Source organism: Narcine bancroftii, chromosome 5, assembly GCF_036971445.1.
Source record: "Narcine bancroftii isolate sNarBan1 chromosome 5, sNarBan1.hap1, whole genome shotgun sequence".
In the NCBI taxonomy this organism is placed as follows: Eukaryota; Metazoa; Chordata; class Chondrichthyes; order Torpediniformes; family Narcinidae; genus Narcine; species Narcine bancroftii.
In genome coordinates, this window is record NC_091473.1 from 127,899,844 (window position 1) to 127,926,164 (window position 26,321).

Below are 26,321 nucleotides of genomic sequence, written 5' to 3' on the forward strand. Positions count from 1 at the left end.
GCTGAAGCCACAACAGATGACTTTGCATACACAGATCATTGAAGCAAAAGCCAGCTTGTTTGAATAAATTATACAGATATTTCTCCGAGTAAACAGCATTGTCAGTGGACATTCGCTCCAGTGTCAATGGACAATCACTCCAGTTTCTATGGCTGTTTACACAGCTTCAACCAACAACGAACCAGTAGATATTTTGCCTATTAAAATGGTTTCCCTCTGTGTAATTGTGCATTTCGGTGTGTATGTACACCCACAAAGCCTTTCTCTAAGAAATACATGTAATTTTCATAAAGATTAAAAATAACATAATTCTTTCTCACTACTCCCATTCTGACTTGTCTGTCCATGGCCTCATGTACTGTCAAACCAAGACCACCAGTAATTTGGAGGAGCAACGTCTAATTTTCTGTCTGGGCACTTTCCAACCAGATGGCGTTAGTATTGATTTCTCAGGATTCTGCTAGACCACCCCCATTCTCCCATTTTTCCCTATCCTTATGTCTCGTCCAGCTCTCCACCCCCTTGCCTCTCCATTCACAGAAACACCGCACCCTGTTTTCTGGTGGGCCCTCCCTCCCTTATCCACCTATTACTTTCTGCCTTTGGGATTCTGCTCCTCCCTTTGCCCATTTCCCCTCTTTTGTTTGGGCACCTGCCTACATTTGTCTCATACTTTGATGAAGGGCTTCAAGCCAAAATTTTGGTTATGTACCTTTACTTTTGCTATATAAAGTACACAGTTTGACCCGCTGAGTTTCTCCACTATTTTGTTTTTTCCTTCAATTACAGTTCCTGCAGAATTTCATGTTTTACTCTTGACAAAAAAATGGTGCTCTCCTCCCAGGTTTCATTCTGTGCCTTTACAATTCCAATACTTTTTCATAGTATTGCTCAGCATGGCCCATGAACTGAGGAAGCTGTAGATGATAATCAGAAAGAGGGATCTTTGCCTGCACATACGTCATGGCTTAGCACTGCTCTTAGAACACAGAAATATATAACCATATAACATTACAGTATGGAAACAGACCATATCAGCCCTTCTCGTCAGCACCAATTTAAGTGAACTCCACTAGTTCCACCTACCTGTTCCCTGCCCATAACCCTCCAACCTCCTCACATCCATGTACTCATCCAACCTCCCCTTAAATGATAAAATTGACCCTGCTGCAACCACCTCCTCTGGAAGGTCATTCCACTCAGCCACCGCTCTCTGAGTGAAGAAACTTCCTCTTATGTTACTAAACACTACAGCTCAGTATAGGCCCTTCAGCCCTTGATGTTGTGCCAAGAAGGAGTAACAACTGCTTTTGGTTTATCATGTGGGGTTTAATTCTGGGGGGAAGATTTGTAGAGTTTAGGATGTGGTTAAGTTGAAAGATAATTGCATATAACCCATACATTCCTTAAAAAAATGCACTAAACTCTTCCATAACCTCTATTTTTCTTCCATCCATGTGCCTGTCTAAGAGTCTCTTAAATGTCCCTAATGTTTCAGCCTCCGCCATCATCCCTGGCATCCAGGGATTCCAGGCACCCACAACTCTCTGCATTAAAAAAAAAACCCTAATATCTCCCTTAAACTTCCCTCCCTTCACTTTGTGCATGTCCTCTGGTGTTTACTATCCCGCCTTGGAAACAGGCGTGAGCTGTCCACTCTATCTATGCCTCCCATAATCTTGGAGACCTCTATTAAGTCTCCTTCTACGCTCCAAAGAGAAAATTCCCAGCTCTGCACCCTCTCCATAGCTTCCATTATCCTTCCTATAATGAAGTGTCCATTATAATGAGGTAAAAGTTGCCATTTTACACTGATCCTTCACCCAAATTATTTACTGTAGATGTAACATATGCTAATAGTTAAATTAGTGGACATAAACCTCAAGTTGTGACTTCAAATCCTCTTTTGGCATCTGGGGAATGTAATTTCAAGTGATTAAGTACATCTGGTGTAAAATGTAACATCAATAAATAGTGAATAAAACTACTAGATTGTCTGTCAAATCCTGCTGGCTCATAATGTTCCCTTAAACACAGAAAATCCACCATTCTTATCCTGCCTAACTTTTTTGGGAACCTATTCTCATCTGTATGGCTGCACCTAACCACCATATGAAATGCCTTGCAACCTCATCTGTGGAGTAATTAGGAATTGCGAACAACGCCAGTGTACCTCACTTGATGAGAACGAATATTTATAAAAATTCTACTGACTGGGCATGACACCACAGCTAAAATGTTAAATCTGTATTCACTTCTGTGGCATTAAAAAGCTTCTTGAAACAAATGTGAACCTAAAGTTCAAACACAAAGCTGCAGGGACTCAGGTGGTCAAACAGTGTACTTTATCTTCTTCTTTCTCTTCTCTTTGGCTTGGCTTCGCGGACGAAGATTTATGGAGGGGGTAAAAAGTCCACGTCAGCTGCAGGCTCGTTTGTGGCTGACAAGTCCGATGCGGGACAGGCAGACACGATTGCAGCGGTTGCAAGGGAAAATTGGTTGGTTGGGGTTGGGTGTTGGGTTTTTCCTCCTTTGCCTTTTGTCAGTGAGGTGGGCTCTGCGGTCTTCTTCAAAGGAGGTTGCTGCCCGCCAAACTGTGAGGCGCCAAGATGCACGGTTTGAGGCGTTATCAGCCCACTGGCGGTGGTCAATGTGGCAGGCACCAAGAGATTTCTTTAGGCAGTCCTTGTACCTTTTCTTTGGTGCACCTCTGTCACGGTGGCCAGTGGAGAGCTCGCCATATAATACGATCTTGGGAAGGCGATGGTCCTCCATTCTGGAGACGTGACCCATCCAGCGCAGCTGGATCTTCAGCAGCGTGGACTCGATGCTGTCGACCTCTGCCATCTCGAGTACTTCGACGTTAGGGGTGTAAGCGCTCCAATGGATGTTGAGGATGGAGCGGAGACAACGCTGGTGGAAGCGTTCTAGGAGCCGTAGGTGGTGCCGGTAGAGGACCCATGATTCGGAGCCGAACAGGAGTGTGGGTACGACAATGGCTCTGTATACGCTTATCTTTGTGAGGTTTTTCAGTTGGTTGTTTTTCCAGACTCTTTTGTGTAGTCTTCCAAAGGCGCTATTTGCCTTGGCGAGTCTGTTGTCTATCTCATTGTCGATCCTTGCATCTGATGAAATGGTGCAGCCGAGATAGGTAAACTGGTTGACCGTTTTGAGTTTTGTTTGCCCGATGGAGATGTGGGGGGGCTGGTAGTCATGGTGGGGAGCTGGCTGATGGAGGACCTCAGTTTTCTTCAGGCTGACTTCCAGGCCAAACATTTTGGCAGTTTCCGCAAAGCAGGACGTCAAGCGCTGAAGAGCTGGCTCTGAATGGGCAACTAAAGCGGCATCATCTGCAAAGAGTAGTTCACGGACAAGTTTCTCTTGTGTCTTGGTGTGAGCTTGCAGGCGCCTCAGATTGAAGAGACTGCCATCCGTGCGGTACCGGATGTAAACAGCGTCTTCATTGTTGGGGTCTTTCATGGCTTGGTTTAGCATCATGCTGAAGAAGATTGAAAAGAGGGTTGGTGCGAGAACACAGCCTTGCTTCACGCCATTGTTAATGGAGAAGGGTTCAGAGAGCTCATTGCTGTATCTGACCCGACCTTGTTGGTTTTCGTGCAGTTGGATAATCATGTTGAGGAACTTTGGGGGACATCCGATGCGCTCTAGTATTTGCCAAAGCCCTTTCCTGCGCACGGTGTCGAAGGCTTTGGTGAGGTCAACAAAGGTGATGTAGAGTCCTTTGCTTTGTTCTCTGCACTTTTCTTGGAGCTGTCTGAGGGCAAAGACCATGTCAGTGGTTCCTCTGTTTGCGCGAAAGCCGCACTGTGATTCTGGGAGAATACTTTATATACTTTATATAGCAAAGATAAAGATACAGAACCAACATTTCGGGCTTGAGCGCTTCACCTTGTGTTGTTTGGGTTCATGTGGGTCCCACAGGTTAAGAACCAGACCTAAGCTGAGGTACAAAGCACACATTCATTTCGGGGATGCAAACGGGACAACAGGGTCAACATACATACACCATACGCAAGCGGTAAATATGCATTTTGGATAACGAGGGAGGACCGACAGAAGACTGGGGGAAATTACTTGAACATACACATTCAACAGTCAGGATCAAGGTGATACTACATGCCCCCACCCCTTGATCAGTACGGACACGGCTCTTGCTACCTGACCTCGAGACTCACCCCAAGCCACGATGAGTCCAAAAAGGCAGAACAAAGGGGCACATGGTCCTTTATAGTTCTGCAGGCAGAACTGGGGGGCCAATCACTCAGGGCAGGCTGCTGTGGCCAAGTGCAGGGACTCAGCAGGGGTCAGTTGAAGTGATTCACCTGGGCCAATTGAGTGAAGGTCAGGGCTGAGTCTGGGCAGGCTGCCTGGAATGAAGCACCTGGTGATTTAGGGGCATCTTGATGGCTTGGGGTGAGTCTTTGACCTTGATTGGCGGGTAGCGTGTCCTCCGAACAGGAGCGCAGCAGCGCCATCAGGTGGTAGACACTGCCTCTCCATTACACCTTGATGAAGGGCTCAAGCCCGAAACATTGGCTCTCTATCTTTATCTTTGCTATATGAAGTACAATGTTTGACCTTCTGAGTGTATTAGGCATTGTTGTTTTAACTTCAACCATGGTGTTTGCAGCCTTTACTTTTAATTTTGAACCGAATGTTATCTTGAATGCTATATTAAATTTAAAAGTACATGTTTGAACAAACCTTAATTCTGTTTTGAAGGTTAATTTGAAAGTTTCTTTGTCATTATATTTAGTACTTGCTGGGTTCATCATTCAACAAGATGTTAGTAAAAGTGCTGGGAAGCTATTGAACCGAATGATACACCCCATTGGTTTTCTGGCTGTTCTTTGCTACTGGATTCACCACAGTTCCAACAATGGATAGATTGCATAAATGTTGAATTGGCTGTCAAATCCTGCGTCAAGTGGACCAACAAACCACTTCATTTGAATTGGATTGCAGGAATTTAGAGAAGGATATGGTGATGAATTATATTTTTTTATTTATCATTTTTATTTTTAAATGTTTTAAGTTAATTTATTTTTTTTCAAATCAGTGCTGTTTTAAAATAATGTATTTATAATAATTTGAAAGGCTTCCAAATGTCATAGATATCCTTAGCAATTAAAAATTATATAAGTTAAAACTTAAGTGAAAACACAATGCTGGAGAAACTCAGCAGGTTAAGCAAAGATAAAGATACATAACCAATATTTTGGCTTGAGCCCTTCGACAAGGTAATGTATGAGCAAAATGGTGGGGGGAGGGGCAGACTTTTACTTCAATCACTACATCTGCAGACTTTCATGTTTTACTACACTCTACTTTAAAACTTATTCTGGCCCACCTATTTTGATACTCAAGGCTGCTCTGCTCTTGACCAGTGTGGGCAGTACATTGGCTTCCCCAGCTGAAGGTCAATTTGATGGAATAAGAAATGCCGGGAATTATCCTTTTCATTCTTCAGAATAAGGCTTGCATTTATCTTTCAGAACTAAATTTCCCCTCACTTCATTAGCAACAAAGATGTAAATCTTGCCTTGTTTAGTCAAATTGAGTACAGAAGATGAATATTACACACTAAATCTTTCATGTGTTTCTTTATTTAGCTGAGCCACGGGTTATTTTTTAAACAGATAATCTATTATGATTGATAATCCTTCAGTCTTTTAAATGAAAAATAAATTAGATATTTTCAACTCGATAAGAAATTGGTTTATTATTTCAAAATAATTTGGAAATCTTAGCGATTCAGGCACTCATTCATCTTGATTAAATTGCTTTTGAGGGTTACATTCACTTCATTAGCCTACATATTCTAAGATTAAAAAGCAGCAAAGCAAACCCAGGCTTCAACTCATGCATAGTTTTACAATATGGCAACAGGCATTTTGGCCCAACTTGTCCATCTTAGAATATGCAGAATTAAGTCATGAAAGGGGATGGAAGAAGAGTGAGAATTTGGTCTTGCCATAGAGAATCAAGTGCTGTATAGATCAAAATGCTGAATGGCCTAATCCTGCTCCTACTTTTCCATGTTTCGGATATTTATTTAGTTAAATGCTGTTGGAAAATTAAAAGGAAAAGTATTTTATTGACTTACAGTGCAGTTGAAAGTAGTTCAACCTAGTTACATTGATATAACATAGAAACAATGAATGATTTGTATAGCATCAAGAATTGGAAAAAAAAATGCATCGGACAGATAATTTTGCCAGGAGTATTTTATTACTTAAGAACACAACATTAAATGAAAAGCAGTTTCAAAGATCAATAACAATTTAATGCAATTTTCCAATGGTTAATTAAACAAACTCTTGCTCTTCTGTTATAGAAAGAACATGGAGAAGTACAACACAGGAATAAGCCCTTTGGCCCATGTCTGAGCTAACCATGATGTCAAATTAAACTAATGCCTTCTGCCTGCACATAATCAATAACCCTCCATTTCCTGCATCTTTAGATGCCTGTCTAAATGCCCCTTAAAAGTCACTGCTCATATCTACTTCTAATTTCCCCCCACCCTGGCAGAGTGCTTCAGGCACCTATTACTTTCTGTACAAAACAAAATGCCTTAGAAATCTTTAAGCTTTCCCTCTCTCACGTTAAGGCTATGCCCTCTGGTGTGTAACACTTCCACTCTGGGTAAAAGACTCTACCTACCCTTTTTATTCCTCTTATCATTTTATTAATTTCAATATGGACTCCCATTGGCTTTCAACATTCCAGAGAAAACAATCCAAGTTTGTCCGATCTTTCCTTGTAACACAAAACAAGACCAAATTCTGTTGCACCTCTTTCTGCACCCTCTCCTATGCCTCACATGCCAGAACTGTGACCAGAACTGTGTAAAATGCTCCAAATATGGTCTAATCACGTTTCAACATGACTTCTGTGTTCAACTCCCAAACTAATGAAGGCAAGCATCGGTCTAGGGATTAAAATACAAAAATCTGCAGACTCTGAGTTGAAGTAAAAACACACAATGCTGGACAAACTTAGCGGGTCAAGCAGTGTCCTTTATATAACAAAGTTAAAATACATAACTGACATTTTGAGCTTGAACTCCAGATCTGAAATGGTTGACTACTGGGAGGTCACTGTTCCTGTAGTGGACGGAGTGAAGGTGCTCAGCGAAGCGATCTTCCAATTTACGCCAGTCTCTCCAACGTAGAGAAGGCCACAAAGGGAGCACTGGATGCAGTAAATAAATCCTGTGGATGCACAAGTGAAGTGTTGCTTCACTTGAAAGGTTTGTTTGAGGCCCTAGACAGAGGTGAGGGAGGAGGTGTGGGCACAAGTGTGGCACCTCCTGTGGCCATAGGAAAAGGTGCCGGGGGGAATGATTGGTAGAAAGGGATGAGTGCATAAGGGAGTAATAGAGGGTGTGGTCTCTGCAGAAGGCAGAGAGGAGAGCAGAGGGAAAGATATGTCTGATGGTGGCATCCTGTTGTAAGTGCCAGAAATTTTGGAGAATAATGTGTTGGATGTGGAGGTTGATGGGGTAGTAGGTGAGGATGGGGGGTGGGTTCTATTTTTGTTACATCTAGGGGCAGAGGGGGCCAGCACAGATGAGCTGGAAATGGAGGAGATACGGGTGAGGTCTGAGTTGATGGTGGTGGAGGGGAAGCCACGTCTGTGGAACAAGGCGGACATTTCAGAAGATCTGAACTGGAAGACCTCATCTTGGGAGCCGATGCCGTGGAGATGGAGATACTGAGAGAAGGGGATAGAATCTTTGCAGGGTTAGGGCATGAGGAAGTGTAGTCAAGGTAACTGTGGGAGTTGATGGGTTTGTAATACATGTCAGTGGAAAGCTCGTCTCCCGAGATCTACTATCCTCTCTACTTTTCTACAGCACCCTAAGATCCCGGTGTACATCAATGCTCCTAAGGATCTGACCATTTACTGCATCAAATATTTTGATACTTCTAACATAGTTATATTTGGGTAAATGATAGCTAAAAGAAATGCAGCGGATATCATAATTTAAATGTATACATGTGGCAGATGAACTCCTGTAGCACAACAACTTCATTGGATGATCATTTCCACTTGTCTGTCCTGCAATTAAGAAGTCATAATTCCTTCCACAGTTCCAGAAGTAGTGTCCAAATTAGGGAACGATGTTTCCACTTTACATCAGCACTTTTTTATCTAGCTCAGCCATTTTAGTTCCTAAGGCTGTTGATGGAAGGGGAAACAAAGATAATTATTGTTACTTACTTTTCTTGGATGTTCTTAAACTTAACTGAATTTTGAAACTTAATGGCATAAGAAGAAATATACATACCGCAGCATAACGCTGATGCCTTAAGCACATAATTAGTTGCAAAAAGCTGCCATGCATTTAGAGCATAGAAAGGATTGTGCAAAAGTATAAACATATAAGATTAGTGGATGCCGAAGTCCCTGGTGTAACAGACAACTGTAACAGATTCCAAGTTCTTGTTAATTCAAAAATATCTTCAGTAAACAAGGTCCTCAATTCACATGCTGTAGATTGATTTTGAAATGCTCCAGGGCTAAAATTGATTCAACACTGTTTCACTGAAATGCAACTGAAAAGAACAAGGAAGCCAAAAGGTTGTCCATCAGCATAGCTCTGTCTTTGCGGGTCAAAAAGAAATAACATGGTATTTTTCAGTGATCATTGCACTAGGTTAAGGTACACATTTCTAAGACAGGATGCTGTGTAACGGGCAGATACAAGTTGGTTAATTAAATAATCCAGAATTTAGAAAAAATGAACTATTTATCAGAAACCATATATAACCATAGAACAATTTTTCCCCTTGAAACTTTTCTGCTTCACTAACATCATTCCTGGAAGTATACCTGTTGCCCTAACATGGTCTAGCGCATATGTGGCTATGGAGTCAGAGGAATTTGGTCGATTCTTAACAGTTCTGCAAAATAGCTAGCTGAATCAAATTGTTGTATTTACAACATATGATATTTCTGATACTATTCCCTTGACGTTATACTTAAAGTCTGAAAATATTGAAGAATATTTTAAAATTTATCACAAAAGCTTAAAAAAATCCCTATTATTTTTATTTGACCTCAGAAAGGCAAATGTAATCTTCAAAAGAAACATCAAATTTATTGCTTGTCACAAATAATATGTTTTGAAAAGTTATGCGTCTATACACAAAGTTTACTCATGGCATTTTAAATATTGTGAAAACTGATATTCAGTAAAACCCCTGGTATCTGGTACCCATGGGCATTGGTAGATGTCAGATAAATTTATGGTTGCTTAAGATTATGTGTTGCGTGATTGGAAACTAACAGTGAGGTGAGCCTATTTTAAACTTCTGTATTTTTAACCTATTTATTTTCTGCAATTTTTTTGCCGGTTGCTTTAAGCTGCCAGTTGCTTGAATTCCGAATAACAGGGGTTTTATTGTACCTTATTATTTTCAAATGAACAATGTAGAAGCCTCCTCCATTACAACAATAAATCTAACAGTCTATAAAAATGAATTTGTATCTTCCCACTAAATTCTTTTTAGGATCTGAGTTTATTTCCAAACAAATAGAGCTTCAATTATATATCCCAGTCGGAGTAAATGAAGGAAAAAGAAGCATATTTGCATGTTTTTTAATTTGCCACACGCTTGTATCTGATCATTATCTCTTCCAACTGTATGAGGGGACATTCTGGTCTAATAAAAACTGGTGTTGCAGGATAAAATTGTTCTATATAAATCATTACTTGCATGTCTCAAAGGGGATTGAACAGTAGTTTGAACAGAATATTTCATTACATTTTTGTATGATAGCATGTATTTTGGAAAGCTTAGGTAATATTCATATTTAAAAGACAATTATATATGGACTGGATTTAACACCACAATCTGTGTTTGGAGATCTGGATTCAATGCTTCACCATGAGTTTGTACTGACATATTTTAACATTTGATTGTTATATACGCATACATAAGCAATTGAAAAAGTTTTGCTGGATTTTTCAGCCTACAGACCAATTAGAATCTGACTTCTTTCACACCACTAAAGCTAGTTACAGACGTATGCATGGATTTGTTATTAATCATTTTCATCAACATGCAGATGAAGAATAAGGATCAGGCAGTGGATGTTGAATACATCGTCTTTACTCAAGATTTCAAGAAGGCATCTCATGGCAAGCTGATCCAGAAATGAAAGAATGAGATCCGTGGAGACTTTGTAGGTTGGATTCAAAATTGATTTGGCTATAGAAGATAGAAGGTAGTGGTGGAGGTGTGCTTTTCGGACAGGAGTCTGGAGCCAGTGCTGTTTCACAAGAATCATGTCTCTTACTGCTGTGGTCTGTGATATACGGATGCATAAATAATTTTGATGAAATTGTAGGAGGTCTGCAGATACACAAAACATGGCAAAGTTGTGGATAGTGAAGAAGTTTGCTAATGGATTCAGCAGAATATAGAACAATTGGAAAGTTAGGCAGAAATGTAGCCAATGGGGATTAATCAGTAGCGAGTTGTGGAACCTTGGGAGGTTCAATATTAGAGAAAAGTACACAGTAAATGGCAAGAACCTCAGGAGCACTGATATGCAGAGGGTTCTTGAGAGGCAAGTCCCTAGCTCCCTGAACATGACAGCATGGAAAATAGGGTGATAAATAAGACGTCTGGCATATTCAGCTCTATTGATAGAGAATTGAGTCTTTGCGTTGGGAAGTCATATTGCACCTGTATAAAGCATTGGTTAGGCCATATTTGGGGTATTCTCTGTAGTTCTGTCATGTTACAGGAAGGATGTGGAGGCTTTGGAATGTGCAGTCATGTTCTATGGGCCTGTGTGCAAGGCAAGCTTTTGTTTAAACAAGGATCAATACCCCTGAGTGTAAAGCCCTGAAAGAGGTAATGTACACAGCTCAGGATATCACAGGCAAAACTCTCCCACCAGCGAGAACATCTACAGGGGGAAAAAAAAGAATCTCAGGGTGGTATGTGATGTTATGTATGGACTCTGACAATAAATTTGAAATCTGAATGGGTGAGAGCCTGGAATACCATCCCAGGGTAAGTGATTGAAGTAGACATGGTAGCACTTTTTAAAAGGCATTAAGATAGACACATAAACATGTAGGGAATGGAGGGTTCTGAATTGTGTGCAGGCAGATAGAAGTAGTAAAATGGCATCATACATATAGCACAATACAGGCCCTTTGGCCCACAATGTTGTGCCAACCCTTAGACCCTGCCTCCCATATAATCCTTCATTAAGTTCCTCACATGCTTGTCTAGTCATCTCTTGAAATTCACCAATGTACCTGCCTCCACCATTGACCCAGGTCGTGAATTCCACACACCAACCACTCTCTGGGTAAAATTATCTACCTCTAATATCTCCCTTGAACTTCCCACCCATTACCTTAAAGCCAGGCCCTCTTGTATTGAGCAGTGGTGCCCTGGGAAGGAGGCACAGGCTGTCCACTCTATCCATTCCTCTTAATATCTTGTATACCTCTATCATGTCTCCTCTCATCCTCCTTCTCTCCAAGGAGTAAAGCCCTAGCTCCTTTAATCTCTGCTCATAATGCATACTCTCTAAACCATGTATCATCTAGGTAAATCTCCTCTGCACCCTTTCCAACACTTCCATATCTTTCCTATAAATGAGGCAACCAAAACTGGACATAGTACTCCAAGAATGGACTAACCAGAGTTTGGTAGAGTTGTTTCATAACCTCGCAGCTCTTAAACTCAATCCCTCGATTTATGAAATTTTTACCTACCCTGAATACTTGTGAGTCACCTTTCAGGGATCTCTGGACATGAACATCATAGACTGAAAGATTTATGTTCTAATCACTGATTAATCCAGTCAGAAAATGTAGGTTCTAGTTCCCTTGTTGTCTAACTGGTGTACAGGTTCAGGCTTTGAATGTGCCTTCACACATTTTCAGGGTGAAAGGTCAAGGTAAATAATGTTCCAGGTCAGTCCAATGTGAAGAGCAGTTTCAGAGAGATTCCAACATGCCAGCACTTGGTAGAGTTACAGTGCACTAAAAAGAAAATTTGATTTTTCTCTCAATTTATAAGGCCACCCTGAAAACGTGTATCCCAGAGATTAATTGAGTACTGGGAATGTCCGTCCTGAGATTGTACTCTCATCAGTCAGCCACTGGTGTTTCTGATCAACCTCTTTAAGTGGATCCAAGGCAGCAACATGCCCAATACCTTTGTTGTCTCAATACAGAAAACAACTCTATGTGCTAGAATTCTGACCTTTAGATAAGATCAGGGCTTTATTTACAATGTTTAGTCACAGCTTTATCATGCATTATTTTGTTTTATCGATGTAAAATTAAAAATGTAATTAAAACATTGATAATTAATTGATTAGTGTGGTGAAGACTGGAGGAATTATTCCTTGAAACAAGATAATCACAAATACATAGTGAATATGAAATGCTTTCTGAAAACAATTGAACACTATTTGAATATTGCAATCCAAATACAATAACAATTAGAATTATTTTCCAAGCAGTTAATTGCCATATACAGCAAAGATAAGTTATAATAATAAATAATGATTTCTGTTACTTTAGATTTGTGGAAGTATGGTCAGCCCTGCAATATATTTCATAATCATACATATATTAAAAACCAAATAACAATAAGTTTATTCTTTACAGATATATGGTTAACTTATTCAAATAACCATCAATAAGTAAGACTACAATAGGAAGAAATTAAGTAATATATTTATTTACAGAAAGGCAAACACATGGAAGCTTATTTTACAAGACAATAAGGTTCGTGTTGTTATGTTCAAAATGTGTGTGTTCAGCAGAATCTAAAAGTACAAAAATAGAAAGCTAATATATGATGTGTATTTTGCCCTGGACTTAGTTTATCCAAAATAGTCCTTGAAGAAGTATTTTAAGAATGATGAATGATGAATAGCGAATACTTAACATGATAGAAATAATATTTTACGATTAGAAGTTGTAATTGGGACAGGTATTCAATCATTGGGACATGCTATAAAAATAATTATACTATGGTTGATCTGTACTCTATTTATATATGTTGAACCAACATACTTGTCTAACAAAAATCTATCGTTCAGTGTTGACATATTCAATTAATCTAACCTTGAGTGCTTTGCGGCTAAGGCCGCTCCAGATTTCTGTTATCCTGTATGCAATGTACTTCTTGCTGTCATCACCCTGGTGTAATAGGTTCACAGAGTCATACAGGGCAGAAACAGGCCCTTCCTTTCCCCCTCCCTCCCACACCACCCCAACATTTCCATGCCATACCAATTCCATTTGCTAGCACTTGCTCAGTAATCAGCTACTGTATGTCTTGGCAATTAAAAAGTTTGCCTAGATACTTGTTAAATTTCATGAGAGAAATTGGTTCCACCACTTGATCAGGCAGTACATCATTCTAGGTTCCAACCATCCTCTCTCTTCCTTCGATCCCCTTATTACCCTTCATCTAAACCTATGCCGGTCCTCCAGTGTGGATACTGGTGGCATAGGGAAAAGATTCTTTCTATATACCTTAGGGATATCCCTTATAAATTTGTGTATGTCTGTCAGATCCCACCCCCCCACCCCCCCCCCCCCCCCACCCACCTTTAGCCTCTTCCCCTTCATTAAAAACAAACCCTGTCTATCCAGTTTCTCCTCGAAACATCCTGGCTCATTACCTCTGTGCCACACATTAGGAGATCTCACTGATGTGGCAAAATTTGGTAGGCTTGACTTCTAATCTCCAGAGTTTAAAAGGATGCAATATTGCTGCATTAAGATATGCAACATACTTGGAGGACTTGACACAGTGTAGTTGTGGGGAGGAAATTTTCCCATCTAAAGAGTAGAGAATCAGGAGTCACAGGGAATACATGCAGGCATTCTGGGGCTAAACCGAGGAAAGATTTCATCATTCAATTAGATCTGAATCTTTGGAATTTTCCAACCAGTAGGACAATAGAAACTCAGATATTGATTGCACTTAAAATGAAGATGGTTAGATATCTGGATATTAGAGGAATAAGAAGGAAAATTATGTTTGATCTGCTGTGATCTTGTTAAATGGTAGAGCAATTTGATAGGCCATAGTTGGAGCTTTTAGTCATGTTTCGTATGTCCTTGTATATTCTTATGTTAAACCTCACTTGAAAAGTTAAGTCATTATATTTTGGATATTTCCTCACAGATTGTTTCTCTCTGTACTACCAACTCTTGTTTTAAATGTTTCACTCAAAATGTCCTTAATCTTTTTCATTCAAGGGAAACCAAGCTGGACTTTGCAAACTATCTTTATAATTTATTTGAGTGAGTATATGCTCTGTCTTCTTTGAGGTAAAATTGTTATTGTGAACAATTGGCTCTAACAAGAATTGTAAATTAAATGCCAGGTAGCTTTATCAAATTGAAAACTGCAGGCGAGTGAAACCTGGAAGCATTTCTCTGGAATCAGGTTTGAGAAGTGCCAAGCTCCATGCAATGCTAATCAATTTTTGCTGATTTAAATTCAGAGGAGGAACTGCAAACAGATATTTCACAAGTTGAGCAATACACGTGTGTAAGTACATCATTTCCTCTGCACACAAATGTACACATATAATCAAACTCAGGCAGATGCACATACACAGAAACACTCATATACAGACACACACACACTCATACACATACACAGAAACACTCATGCAGTCACGTGCACACGCACGCACACACAGAAACTCACAAACACATTACATACACTGATCCATATACAACACACACCTACATACCACACACTCACACAAAAAACTTAAATGCAAATATACACATAACATCCTCAAACCAGATTTACACCCATTCACGCAAGCTTTTTTTAAAAGTGGATTGTGTTGGCAAGTTCTCTCATAGAAATTATTAAAGCAAGTGATATACAATGCCTGGAAAGTTCTATAGTACAGGGAATTTTTTAAACGCTGGGAGCATTGATAGTTCTCAATGTACTTGCTGTTCCTTTGGATTTATACGAACCCAATGCAAAACCTGGAATGGATCAAGACAGTAGGATTTTGCTGTAGAAAGACACTTTGCATCATTGGATGAGGTATTTCATGCATGTTTAGACTTTAATTATTCATTGGTTTATCTGAGAGCATATGTTAAAGTGTGAGTGGTTAAACACACAATAAAATATTAACAAATGATTTTGCATTGAAGATACTTGACATAGGTACTGCACAAGATTATTAACCTATTAGTAACAGCAGGGATGGTCAGGGTAATGGTTCCAGTTCAGAAATAACTTGTAAATAATCACATAATTGAACAACAAATGCACTTCTGTTTGTCATTTGTACCTGACACTTTGGAGTCGCTGTAGATTCCAACTTTATCCTTAAGGTCATCAGAGTGATTTCTGTAAGGAGAATGATTGTTATCTTGACCTGAGATCAAAACAGATTTCCTTGAGAGAGTGTTTTTTCCTGCAGGTGGAGTTATAGCAGCGTATGATGTTTTATACACCTCATTCTCAGTTGAAAGAGGAGTTGGATGGAATACAGGATTAGTGTGGCTGTTTGGTGGATGCAGTGACACCTCATCATCATCATCGCTGATCATTACCAGTTCTGCTCGGATAGCTCCTTCAAACCCCAAGATTCTGCTGGTTTCATTTTCATCGTCGACACTGTGATAGCCCATGAAGACCATCGTAACTGGTTCCTCAGTGTTAATGGTAGAAGGCAAGGAATTGCACACATTAAACCCAATGTCTGCTTTTTCAGATGCAGTAGAAACCCTGCCATTATGATTGAGTTCTGAGTTGATAAACACAGCTTTGCGGTGATTGTCCCTGAGCCGGTGGCATGGAAGTTGCACTGATTTCATCTCATTATCAGGTAACGGTGACTCTTGATTTTGTCGATCCTGGCTTTGGGTGGAGCTTGGAGACCAGCAAATGGACATTGGATAGGCTGATGAAGGAGTAGTAGTGACCAATGCCAGTGGGTAACTGGGCAAATTCCTTTCCTGGCTTACATCATTCTCATTGCTTCTATATATTTGAGCCTTCACTGGGTTATGCCTCTCAATTCCTTCATTTTCAATCATGTTATTTTGAATCCTTGGTTCAGAGTCTCTCTGCTCACTGATAAACATTTTAGGACTGTGATGGGTGCTGTATGAACTCGAGTAAACAGGGGCATGGCATGCTGCAGGAATATTAACTTGTTTCTCACCAGCCTGTTGTAACAATGCTTCCACCTCCTCATGACTCATGCCATCGATGCCATTTTGAACCTCTCCTCCACCGCTACACAAAGCATACACTGATTTGGACCCATCTTCGTAGACTTTCACACCTTTGTTTTTGATTTCATCGACTGTCACTGGTACAGTTGATAACACAGTGCTTTCTCCAGTCTTCATATCCTTTTGGACATTGATTTCTACTGCAAACAAAGCTGATCAGAAAATATTCATAAATATTAGCAATAGCTATTTACTTAATCATCTTCTATTGATTGACTGACAAATAATCCAATGGATCACTCTAGTGATGCCTTCAGCAGGATCTTGATGAGCTTGGGCTAGTCTGGTTGGTGAGATTGCATGGGATCCAGGGTGAGTTGGCCAAATGGATTCAAAATTAGCTTAATGGTAGGAGTCAGAGGTGATTGTTGAGGGCTGTTACACTGATTGGAGGTCTGTGGCCAATGAGGTACTGCAGGGATGGGTGCTGGGGCCATTGTTGTCAGTCATCTATTCTAACGACTTGCATTTCATTGTAGCTAACAATAGTCTGCATGTTCGCAGATGACAGAAAAATCGGTGGTAGAGTGGACGCCAAAGTTTATCTGAGATTACAACAGGATCTGGATGAATTGGGGAAGTGTGCCACAGAATGGCAGGTGGAATTTAATTCAGACTGGAGCAAGCTGTTTCATTTGTGGAAGTTATACCTGCACAGGACTTAACACGGTAAATGGTGGGGCTCTAGAGAGTGTTGTAGAACTGAGAGAGACTTAGAGGAAAAAGTACACAGGCCCTTGAAAGTGGCAACAAAGGCGACAGCATGGAGGGCAAGAATCGGGATATGTTACTGCAGATGTACAAAGTGTTGGTGCGACCACACTTGGAGTATTTGTGCAGTTCTGGTCACCCAGCTACTGGAAAGATAATCAGCATGTCCCTCTGGTGGCAGACCGAGAGTATGTGCAAACATGTAGGGAGCTGATGCAGTGTTCAGTGACTCTATACCTCTGTCCTAATGAGATGACACTGCACTTTTCTTGTTTGGTTAAGCATCTTGCTATTGGTCAAACCCACATCAAATAAATCCCGTGAAGCACTCAAGTCTGAAGATGCTGAGATTGTAGTAAGAACAGAAAAATGTCAGAGGAACTTAGCAGGTCATGCAACATCTATAGGAGGTAATGATATATAACCAATTTTTCAGGCCTGAGACCTTCTTCAAGGTAAGAAGAAGCACCCAGGCCCGAAACAAAGGTAATATATCTTTAACTACTATGGAATCTATGTTACCTGCTGAGTTAGTTCAGCATTTTTGTGGTTCAATTATTCTCCCCACATTTATTCTGTTCAAAAAAAGCTGACAGATTTAAAAAAAATATTCACTTTATTTTTAGACATACAGCATGGAAACAGGCCCTTTTGGCCCATGAGACACTGCCACCCAAATACACCCAGTTGACCTCTAAACCCCATATGCTTTGAAGGGTGGGAGGAAACCAGAGCACCTGGAAAAAGCTCATGCCGTTATGGGAGAATGGATAAGCTCCTCCAAGACAGCGCCAGATTTTAACCCTGGTCTTTGGAGCTGTTATAGCCATGTGCTAACTGTTATGCAAACTGTCCCACCCTTCTCTTCATTGCTGACCAGAGAACCAGGGCCTTCAGGAAGAAACTGAAAAGTAAGCCTTACACACAAGTCTGCAATACACAAAAGTGCTGGAGAAACTCAGCAGGCAATGCATCATCCATTGGAAGTAAAAGGTACCAATGTTTTGGGGCTGAGGCCTTCATCAGGCCTCAGGCTCAAACCATTGGTTATCTTTTACTTGCTAATGTATGCTGGATAACCTGCTAAGTTTGCCTAGCACTTTGTGTGTTGCACTCAATCCCAGCCTCTGCAGATTTCTTGTGGAATCACACAAGCCTACCTGTTTTAGACTGTCCTGGGTCTTGTTCATCATGTGGACTTGCTACTCTCTGCTGTTCCTGAGACGGGCATCGTTTTGCAGGGTTAGAATTTTCTGAATATACAAACTTCAATTGATCTACGAACAGAATTAAAAGCCAATATAATGCAGTAATTATCAGGTCTTTGTTGAAAAGGACGATGAAGCAATTATTCACATGATTTTTCCTACCTTGATAACTCTCAGCTTGTGCTTCCTGCAAAGATATAGTTAAGATTAATTTCAAGGCCCCTGAAAACAGTTTACTCCTGGAAAAATAGTGGTCTTATATTTAAACCAGTTTTTACTGTACCTCATGAGGTTCAGTTAAAAAAATACTTACCAACAGAACCAGGACACACTCGTGCATCTCAAAATATGACTTAAATCTTTCAGTTTATTTTAGGTGGGAGTTGTTTAGTCTCACACTTTTTTACATGTGGTACTATACAAATTGTGAAGGGATGAGTCTATTTTACTTAACTTCTATTTAACAATGTATTGGCTACTATCTTAAAAGTTTAAAAACTGGTTCCACTTAAACAATAATAGACACCTATTATTCCAATTTTAGCACAAATGTCAGTCAAGACTGGAAGATAATTCAACCCCTGTTCTTGGTCAAATATTGAGGCAAGGTTGTTAAAATCAATCTAGTTGTTGATGGGACAAATTAATGTTGCATCCAAGCATTGCACCAGTGATTAGGCAAGACCTTTCAGGGCTACTCTAAAGACTCAATCTGGATAACCTTCCCAAATTTGTGATTTGTATCCTCCATAATGTTTGGGACACAGTCACTTTTTTTTTTCCTTTATTTTCCCCTGTGCTCCACAATTTTAAATTTGTAATCAAACATTTCACATGTGATTAAAGTGCACGTTCCAGATTTTATTCAAGGTTATTTGTATACATTTTGGTTTGACCATGTAAAAATTACTGCACTTTTTATACATCTTTCCCCCATGTCAGGGCACCATAATGTTTGGGTGATTTGGCTTTACAGGTGTTTGTGAATACTCAGGTATGTTTTAAATGGGGGCATGGCAAGATGGCGTAGAGTCTAGATGTGTAATCTCGACCTCTCTGGCCAGACTTTTAAGAACCTGTTTTTAATTCTTTGTTTTCAAGTTTAAACTTGTTTAAAAACTTAATTTAAAGTATTAAGGAACTGTTATGGCCACTAATGGTAAAAAGTTTAAACCTCAAGTGCAGAAGAAACTACATTTTCGGAGTGTTGAAGATTTAGGGGCTAAACAGCCTGCTACAGCTTCAGGTTTAATTTCTTCCGTGCCTAAACCACAAAGATTGCCTGTGGGAGCTGAAAAAAAAATGACTACTACTCACCGGGAGAAGGCTATCGCTGGAGTTACTCGTTCTCAAGAGGAAGGTGCGTGTTCCCAAGAAGTGGATCCTGATTCTGGCAGCCAGCCAACTTTAACAGAGGGAGCACGCAGGAAAATGACTCCATTGTTTGAAACCACTCAGGCAGTACTCCAACCTGAAGAGCTCGATCTTATCCGTGAGTTCTTGAAACAACAGCGAGTTATGGGGGGAGATCAGCATCAACCCCCTGAGGAAGTTGGGGTGCCATCGCTGGGAGTTCAGACTCGCAGTAAGACTGTTAAAATGCCTGCTGTTGAGCTGCAGCAGGAGCTGCAGTTACCTGGTTCTGACACTACGTTAAAGAAAGCAGGTTGAGTCTTTCTGAATTAAAATTTAACCTGTTAAATACTGTCACTCAGCTGATAATGCAAGAGTTGGCTCAAATGAAAGATAGTATGAGGTCAGAATTCACTACAGTTAATGCACGTGTGGAAGCATTTTCTGAAGATTTAAAAAAATTTCAGTCTGCTTTTTTGGAATGTAAACAGCAAGTGGCTTCTAATACAGAAAAAGTGATGGAGGTGGAAAAATCTGTTAAAGAATTGCGAGAACGTGAGAAGGAGTTAGAGAGGAAAGTAGACTATTTGGAGAATCAAAGCAGAAGGAATAATGTGAAGATTGTTGGTTTGCCAGAAGGTATGGAAGAACAAGATCCTTTTCATTTTTTTATAGGATGGATCCCACAAATATTGGGGCAAGAATTTTTCTCTGGAGGCTTGGTATTGGAAAGAGCTCATAGAGCCTTAAGAAGAAGACCTCTGCCTGGTCAATCACTGAGACCTGTGATAATTTGATGCTTGAATTATTTGGACAGAGAGACAATACTTCATCTAGCAGTGCAAAATGCGAGACAACGACAAGCTCCATTAATGATTCAGAACATTAGAGTTTTTTTTCTATCCTGATTTGAGTCAAGAGGTTATTCAGCGTCGGCGTCGATTTAATCCAGCTAAAGAATTTTTGTGGCATAAAGGCTATAAGTCTACTTTTTGCTATTCGGCAGTGTTGAAGGTGTTTTGTGGAGACTTTCAATCTCGTTTTTTTGAGAATGAGCGTGAAGCAATGATTTTTTGCTGATTCGTTGCCATATGTAAGAGGACAAAGATGTAGTCCACCATTGTCTCCTAAAGAAAAATCTGGTTGTTCTGGAAATGGAAGAAATGGTAGAAATGGGAATGGAAAGAGTCTAACTTCTCTTGAAATGGGGTCGCCAAGTTTGGAATCTCTTGGATGAATAGAAGAACTTTCTCATTCTTACTTTATTTTTATGTCATTATGATACCTTGTTGTTATTCCTTGTTTGGCTGGGGAGGGAGAGATTTGCTCTATGTTCTATTAGTCATCAGCCTCTGGTGGGTGATCCACACCCAAGTTTGGTTTAGGGATTACTACATTTTGGTAGTTTTTTTTAACTTTATCTTTTTTTCTATTTGTTTTCATTTTTATTTCATTTAGTCTTTAATTTGTGGTTTCTTTTTCTCCTATTGGAGGGCCTATTTACATTGATTTGAGTTTTTATATATCGATATTATTAGTTCTTAGTAATATTAGTAGATATGTCAAAGTTGAGGTTTGCTACTTTTAATGTTCGAGGTTTAAACAGTACGATTAAGTGTAAATGCATTTTGTTGTATATTAAGAAAATGAAAATTCTTGTCGCTTTTTTACGAGAAACACATCTGAATGTCAAGGAAAGTATGAAATTGAAGAGGGATTGGGTAGGGCATGTATATTCTTCTTCATTTAACTCTAGGGCTAAAGGTTTAGCAATTTTGATACATAAGAATTTATCTTTTGAATTACAATCAATGGAGGAAAAGACAGGATGTATTCTTAAATTAAATTGTGGAATTGTGGACTTTATTTAATATTTATGCCCCAAATGAAGGTGATGAAACATTTATTTCTGATGCATTTTTATCTTTTGATCAGATGAGGGACAGTTATGGTATTGATAAGAATTCTTTGTTTCGTTATTATCAAATTTGATCTTTGGTAAAGCATGTGTTTGGTAGAGATATGATTTTACCTGAAATGACTAAATTTGAGACTTTTCTTATGAAGGTACTAGAGAAGGGTCATATTTCAGTTATGAATCAAATATTACAGGATGGTATGGATAAAAAGGGTTGGGATAAATCTAAAGGTAAATGGGAAGTGGAGATTGGTTTTATTTTTTCCGAGGATGATTGGTTAGATATTTGTTATGATAGTGTAACTAGATTGATAAATACATGTTATGGAATGATTAAATAACTTTTTACATAAATTATACTTAACACCTGAGAAGCTAAAAAAAATATGGTTTTTATGAATCAGATTTGTGTTTTAGATGTGGTAATGCTGTTGGAACCTTTTTTCATGCGGTTTGGTCCTGACTCGGTCAACCCCGTCAGAATCCAACCGGGTCCCTGACCTACCTCAGAGGTAGTTAGAGAACCCAATTAAACTTACCTAGGCCATGTCCACAGGTGATATGCGACCAGGTATGGTCCAACCTAGGAGGGGAGGCAGGCCCCTCCAGCCCGGGTAAGAAACCTGCATAGGAGAAGGCCACTCCAATATAAAACCTACGACCCAAGGACCTCGCTGCCACGCCCCAGCTTGCTTGGCCCTGGCACATGAACTATGGGTGTAAAGGGTGGGGCCAGTACTGCGCACACTGCATTCCACCTAAAAGCTCCTTTGCGCAGGCCCGAGGACACATCCACGTCCTCCCCCTCCATGTCCTCCCCCTCAAAAGATGCTCACAAACTCAAGCTAGCATGCTGGAACATCAGAACCATGCTAGACAAGGTTGACAGCCACCGACCTGAACGTCGGTCTGCCCTCATCGCATGTGAACTCCTCAGACTTGACATCGACATAGCCGCTCTCAGTGAAGTCCGCCTTGCAGATGTAGGTAGCCTCCAAGAACGCGGCGTGAGCTACACACTCTACTGGTCTGGCAAGCCTATGGATGAACGACGCCTATCTGGTGTAGGCTTCATGGTCAAGAACTCCATTGCCTCCAAACTCAAAAACCTCCCGACAGGCCACTCGGACTGGATCATGTCCATGCGACTCCCCCTTCAAAACAAGCGTCGCATCACCCTCATCAGTGTCTATGCTCCAACCCTCCAGGCGGAACCAGCAGACATATACAATCTTTTTGGAAGAAAGTATAATTGTTTCTGGGATACCTGTATAAGATTAAAATACCTTTAGATCTGACAGCATTTTTATTCGGTAGTTTGCAACCTCTGAAAGGTCTGGGATTAGATAAATTTCAACTTATATTTAGCATTATCTGTACCCAAAAAATGTATTGCTAGTACATGGAAAGATATGAATATGATTGATATTAATAGATGGCATAATGAGATGAAATATTGTTTAATAATGGAAAAAATTACATAGGTTTTGCATGATAACTATAGTTTTTTTATTAATAAGTGGTTGTTATATTCAGAATATTTACATTTTGATTTACATTGATTAGATCTTAATATGTATGTTTAATTTTTCTTTAATTTTTTTTTCTTTATGGCTCTCCTTAGGAGAGTTGGCTGAAGGGGGGGGGGGTGGGTTCTTTTTTTTTCTCTTTTTTTTCTTTCTTTTTTCTTTTATAGATATAAAATACATCGTTCATGTTTAGTTTATTGTTATATATGTTACTTGTTATCTGTATTTTGAACGAATAAATAAAGTTTTAAAAAAAAGGTGTTTTAAATGCACCATTGGTGCAGGTATAAGAAAACTAGGCTTACTTCTAAGCTTTTGATCACCTTTGGAGTCTGTAGTTGCCATTTTTCTACATGAGGACTAGAGTTGTTCCAATGAAAGTCAAAGAAGCTATTTTGAGGCTGAAAAACAAAACTAAAACAGTAAGCGAAATAACCCAAACCTTAGGGTTATCAAAATCAATTGTTTGGAACATCATTAAGCAGAAAGAGCGAACTTGTGAGCTCAGTAATCGTTAAAGGAGTTGGTAGGCCAAAGAAGACCTCTATTGCCTTTGACAGAAGAATTCTCATCATAACGAAGAAAAATCCTCAAACCCTTGTCTGCCAGATCGGCAACAGTCTTCAGGAGCCGGGTGTGGATCCGTCAATGACTAACTGTCTGCAGAAGGCCATGAACAGAAATACGGAAGCTACACTGCAAGACACAAACCACTAGTTAGCCACAGAAGCAGGAAGGCTACAGTTTGTTTGCAGTTTGTCAAGAAAATATCTAAAAGAGCCCGCAGAATTCTGGAAAAGAGGTCTTGTGAAAGATGAGACGAAGATTAACCTGAATTAGAGAAATGGCAAGAGTAAAGTATGGAGGCAAAAAGCAACTGCTCAAAATCCAAAGCATGTCACCTCATCTATGAAACACAGTGGTGGGAGTGTTTTGGCCTGGGTATGTATGGCTGCCACTAGTTCATGATCAAACTGCTGATGGCAGTAGCAACATGAATTCGGACATGTATAGAAACATCTTTTCTGCTCAAGTTTGAACAAAGGCCTCCAAACTCATAGGAATGTGCTTCCTTCTATAGCACAACAATGATCCCAAACATACTGCTAAATCAACAAAAGGAGATTTTTAAAGCTAAAAATTGTAAAATTCTTGAATGGCCAAGTTAGTCACCTGATCTAAATCCAATTGGGCACACCTTCCATATTCTGAGGAGAAAACTAAGGGGCACAAGCCCCCGAATCAAGCAGGAGCTGAAGATGGCTGCAGTAAAGGCCTGACAGAGCATCACCAGGGAAGGTACTCAGCATCTTAAATTTATAAATTTTAAATTTAGATATCTTCTTTGGCTTGGCTTCGCGGACGAAGATTTATGGAGGGGGTAAAAGTCCATGTCAGCTGCAGGCTCGTTTGTGGCTGACAAGTCCGATGCGGGACAGGCAGACACGGTTGCAGCGGCTGCAGGGGAAAATTGGTTGGTTGGGGTTGGGTGTTGGGTTTTTCCTCCTTTGCCTTTTGTCAGTGAGGTGGGCTCTGCGGTCTTCTTCAAAGGAGGTTGCTGCCCGCCAAACTGTGAGGCGCCAAGATGCACGGTTTGAGGCGATATCAGCCCACTGGCGGTGGTCAATGTGGCAGGCACCAAGAGATTTCTTTAGGCAGTCCTTGTACCTTTTCTTTGGTGCACCTCTGTCATGGTGGCCAGTGGAGATTTAGATATACAGCACGGTAAAAGGCCATTTCAGCCCACGAGTCCATGCCACCCAATTTACACCCAATAAACCTACACCCCCGGAACGTTTCGAACAGTATGAGGAAACTGAAGCCCCTGGAGAAAACCCACACAATCACAGGGAGAATGTACAAACTCCTTACAGACAGTGCGGGATTTGAACCCCGGTCCTGATTGCTGGGCTTTGGGCTAACCGCGACGCTAACTGTGCCGCTCCTGGTGATGAATATGAATCACAGGTTTCAAGCATGTAAGGATATGCAACAAAGTACTGAACATGACTACTTTAATACACATGCTATAACCCAAATAATATGGTGAACTGAATTGAGGGGACTATGTATAAAAAGTGCTACAAGAGTTCTACACGGACATGCCAAAATGTATACAAATAACACTGAATAAAATCCAGAATGTACACTTTAATTATGTGTGAATTGTTTGATTACAAATTGAAAGCTGCGGAGAACAGGGGAAAATAAAGGAAAAAAGAAGTGTCTTTGTGTCAAACATTATGGAGGGCACAGTATTACATAAAAAGTGATTGTCTGTCCTTTATATCGGAGGAATAACAACCATTCATACATGCCGTGCACATACACCATCTGATTTTCAGGCATTAACTTGCCTTTTGAACTGTAGAACTGTTCTTTAATCAGGCTTAACACTTCGCTTCTACTGGTCAGTGTAAACTGGAAATCTCAATTCTTCACTGTTTAAAACATCTCTTTTTCTTTTAAATTCATCTACTTGAAATTAGGTTACCTTCTTGCTCAGATGTTTTTTTAGGTTAACGAAGGTGTTGAACAATCAGTCAAATAAATCATTTGTGTGACACATGCCAACAACTTGAAGGTAAAGTTGTACTGTATGATCCTCCATTAATAGCTTATTAGAATTATTCAAGTGTCATGAATTGCATTGGATATTATACCTTAATTATATCTGCAATGGTTCTTTCTGTTGTTTTCAGCTTTTTCAGTAACAGTTGTTCATGATATGAAATTTGTGCTTCTTGGTTTTCAAGAGATTTGATTTCTTCTTCAAGCCTGTAAACAATAATAGATTCAAAATGTGAGAATTACACCCAGATCTAAATATCACATCAAACTTTGGTGATAAGTTGTACACTTACTAACTCACAACCTGCAAGTAAGTGTAGTTGTTACCATCAAATGTCAAACTGCAGAAGGTAGCATACGTATTGGTGAAAGGCCCAATATGTTATTTGAGCAGCTCTTTCTAGGCTCTTGTCATCCAAGTGTCCATTTGAAGACCCAAGGGCTGTAGTGGCGGAGGCAGACATTCTATGGCTGGCTAAAAAGCACAGCGATGAAAGACAAGTCTGCACAACCAACCCCGTGTCACACTCTAGTACTCTTAGCACATCACTCCCTACAAGCAGGCAACACCTCAAGACAAGCAAGCAGCCTTGATGTTATTACCACCGGCTTTGCGGAGTAAATGCCCGCAGGTGCCTTCCACCCTGCCTGTTTAGAGGAAATGCCCAGGCCAACCACCAGCAAAAGTTTCTGGTGGACATGGGTTCAGAAGTTAATGTGTTTCCACC

The 26,321-nt window shown here is 40.1% G+C and overlaps 1 protein-coding gene across 8 annotated transcripts in view; it reads right to left on the reverse strand.

The window, feature by feature from the left end:
• Positions 1–6,233: 6,233 nt before the first annotated feature.
• The window catches only part of palmda (palmdelphin a), a 153,867-nt gene continuing 133,779 nt past the window's right edge, over positions 6,234–26,321 (reverse strand). For 5 of the 8 annotated variants that reach the window (XM_069939049.1, XM_069939051.1, XM_069939052.1 and 2 more), the window contains 5 exons: positions 25,686–25,800; positions 18,385–18,409; positions 18,175–18,291; positions 15,352–16,455; positions 6,234–8,208 (listed from right to left, as the gene is read on the reverse strand). In XM_069939049.1, coding sequence (XP_069795150.1) covers positions 8,162–8,208; positions 15,352–16,455; positions 18,175–18,291; positions 18,385–18,409; positions 25,686–25,800 — 1,408 coding nt within the window. In that variant the 3' untranslated portion in view covers positions 6,234–8,161. Of the gene's footprint in view, positions 8,209–8,351; positions 8,586–12,710; positions 13,214–15,351; positions 16,456–18,174; positions 18,292–18,384; positions 18,410–25,685; positions 25,801–26,321 lie in introns of those variants that run through there. The other 3 variants (XM_069939054.1, XM_069939055.1, XM_069939056.1) reach the window with 3 other exon arrangements.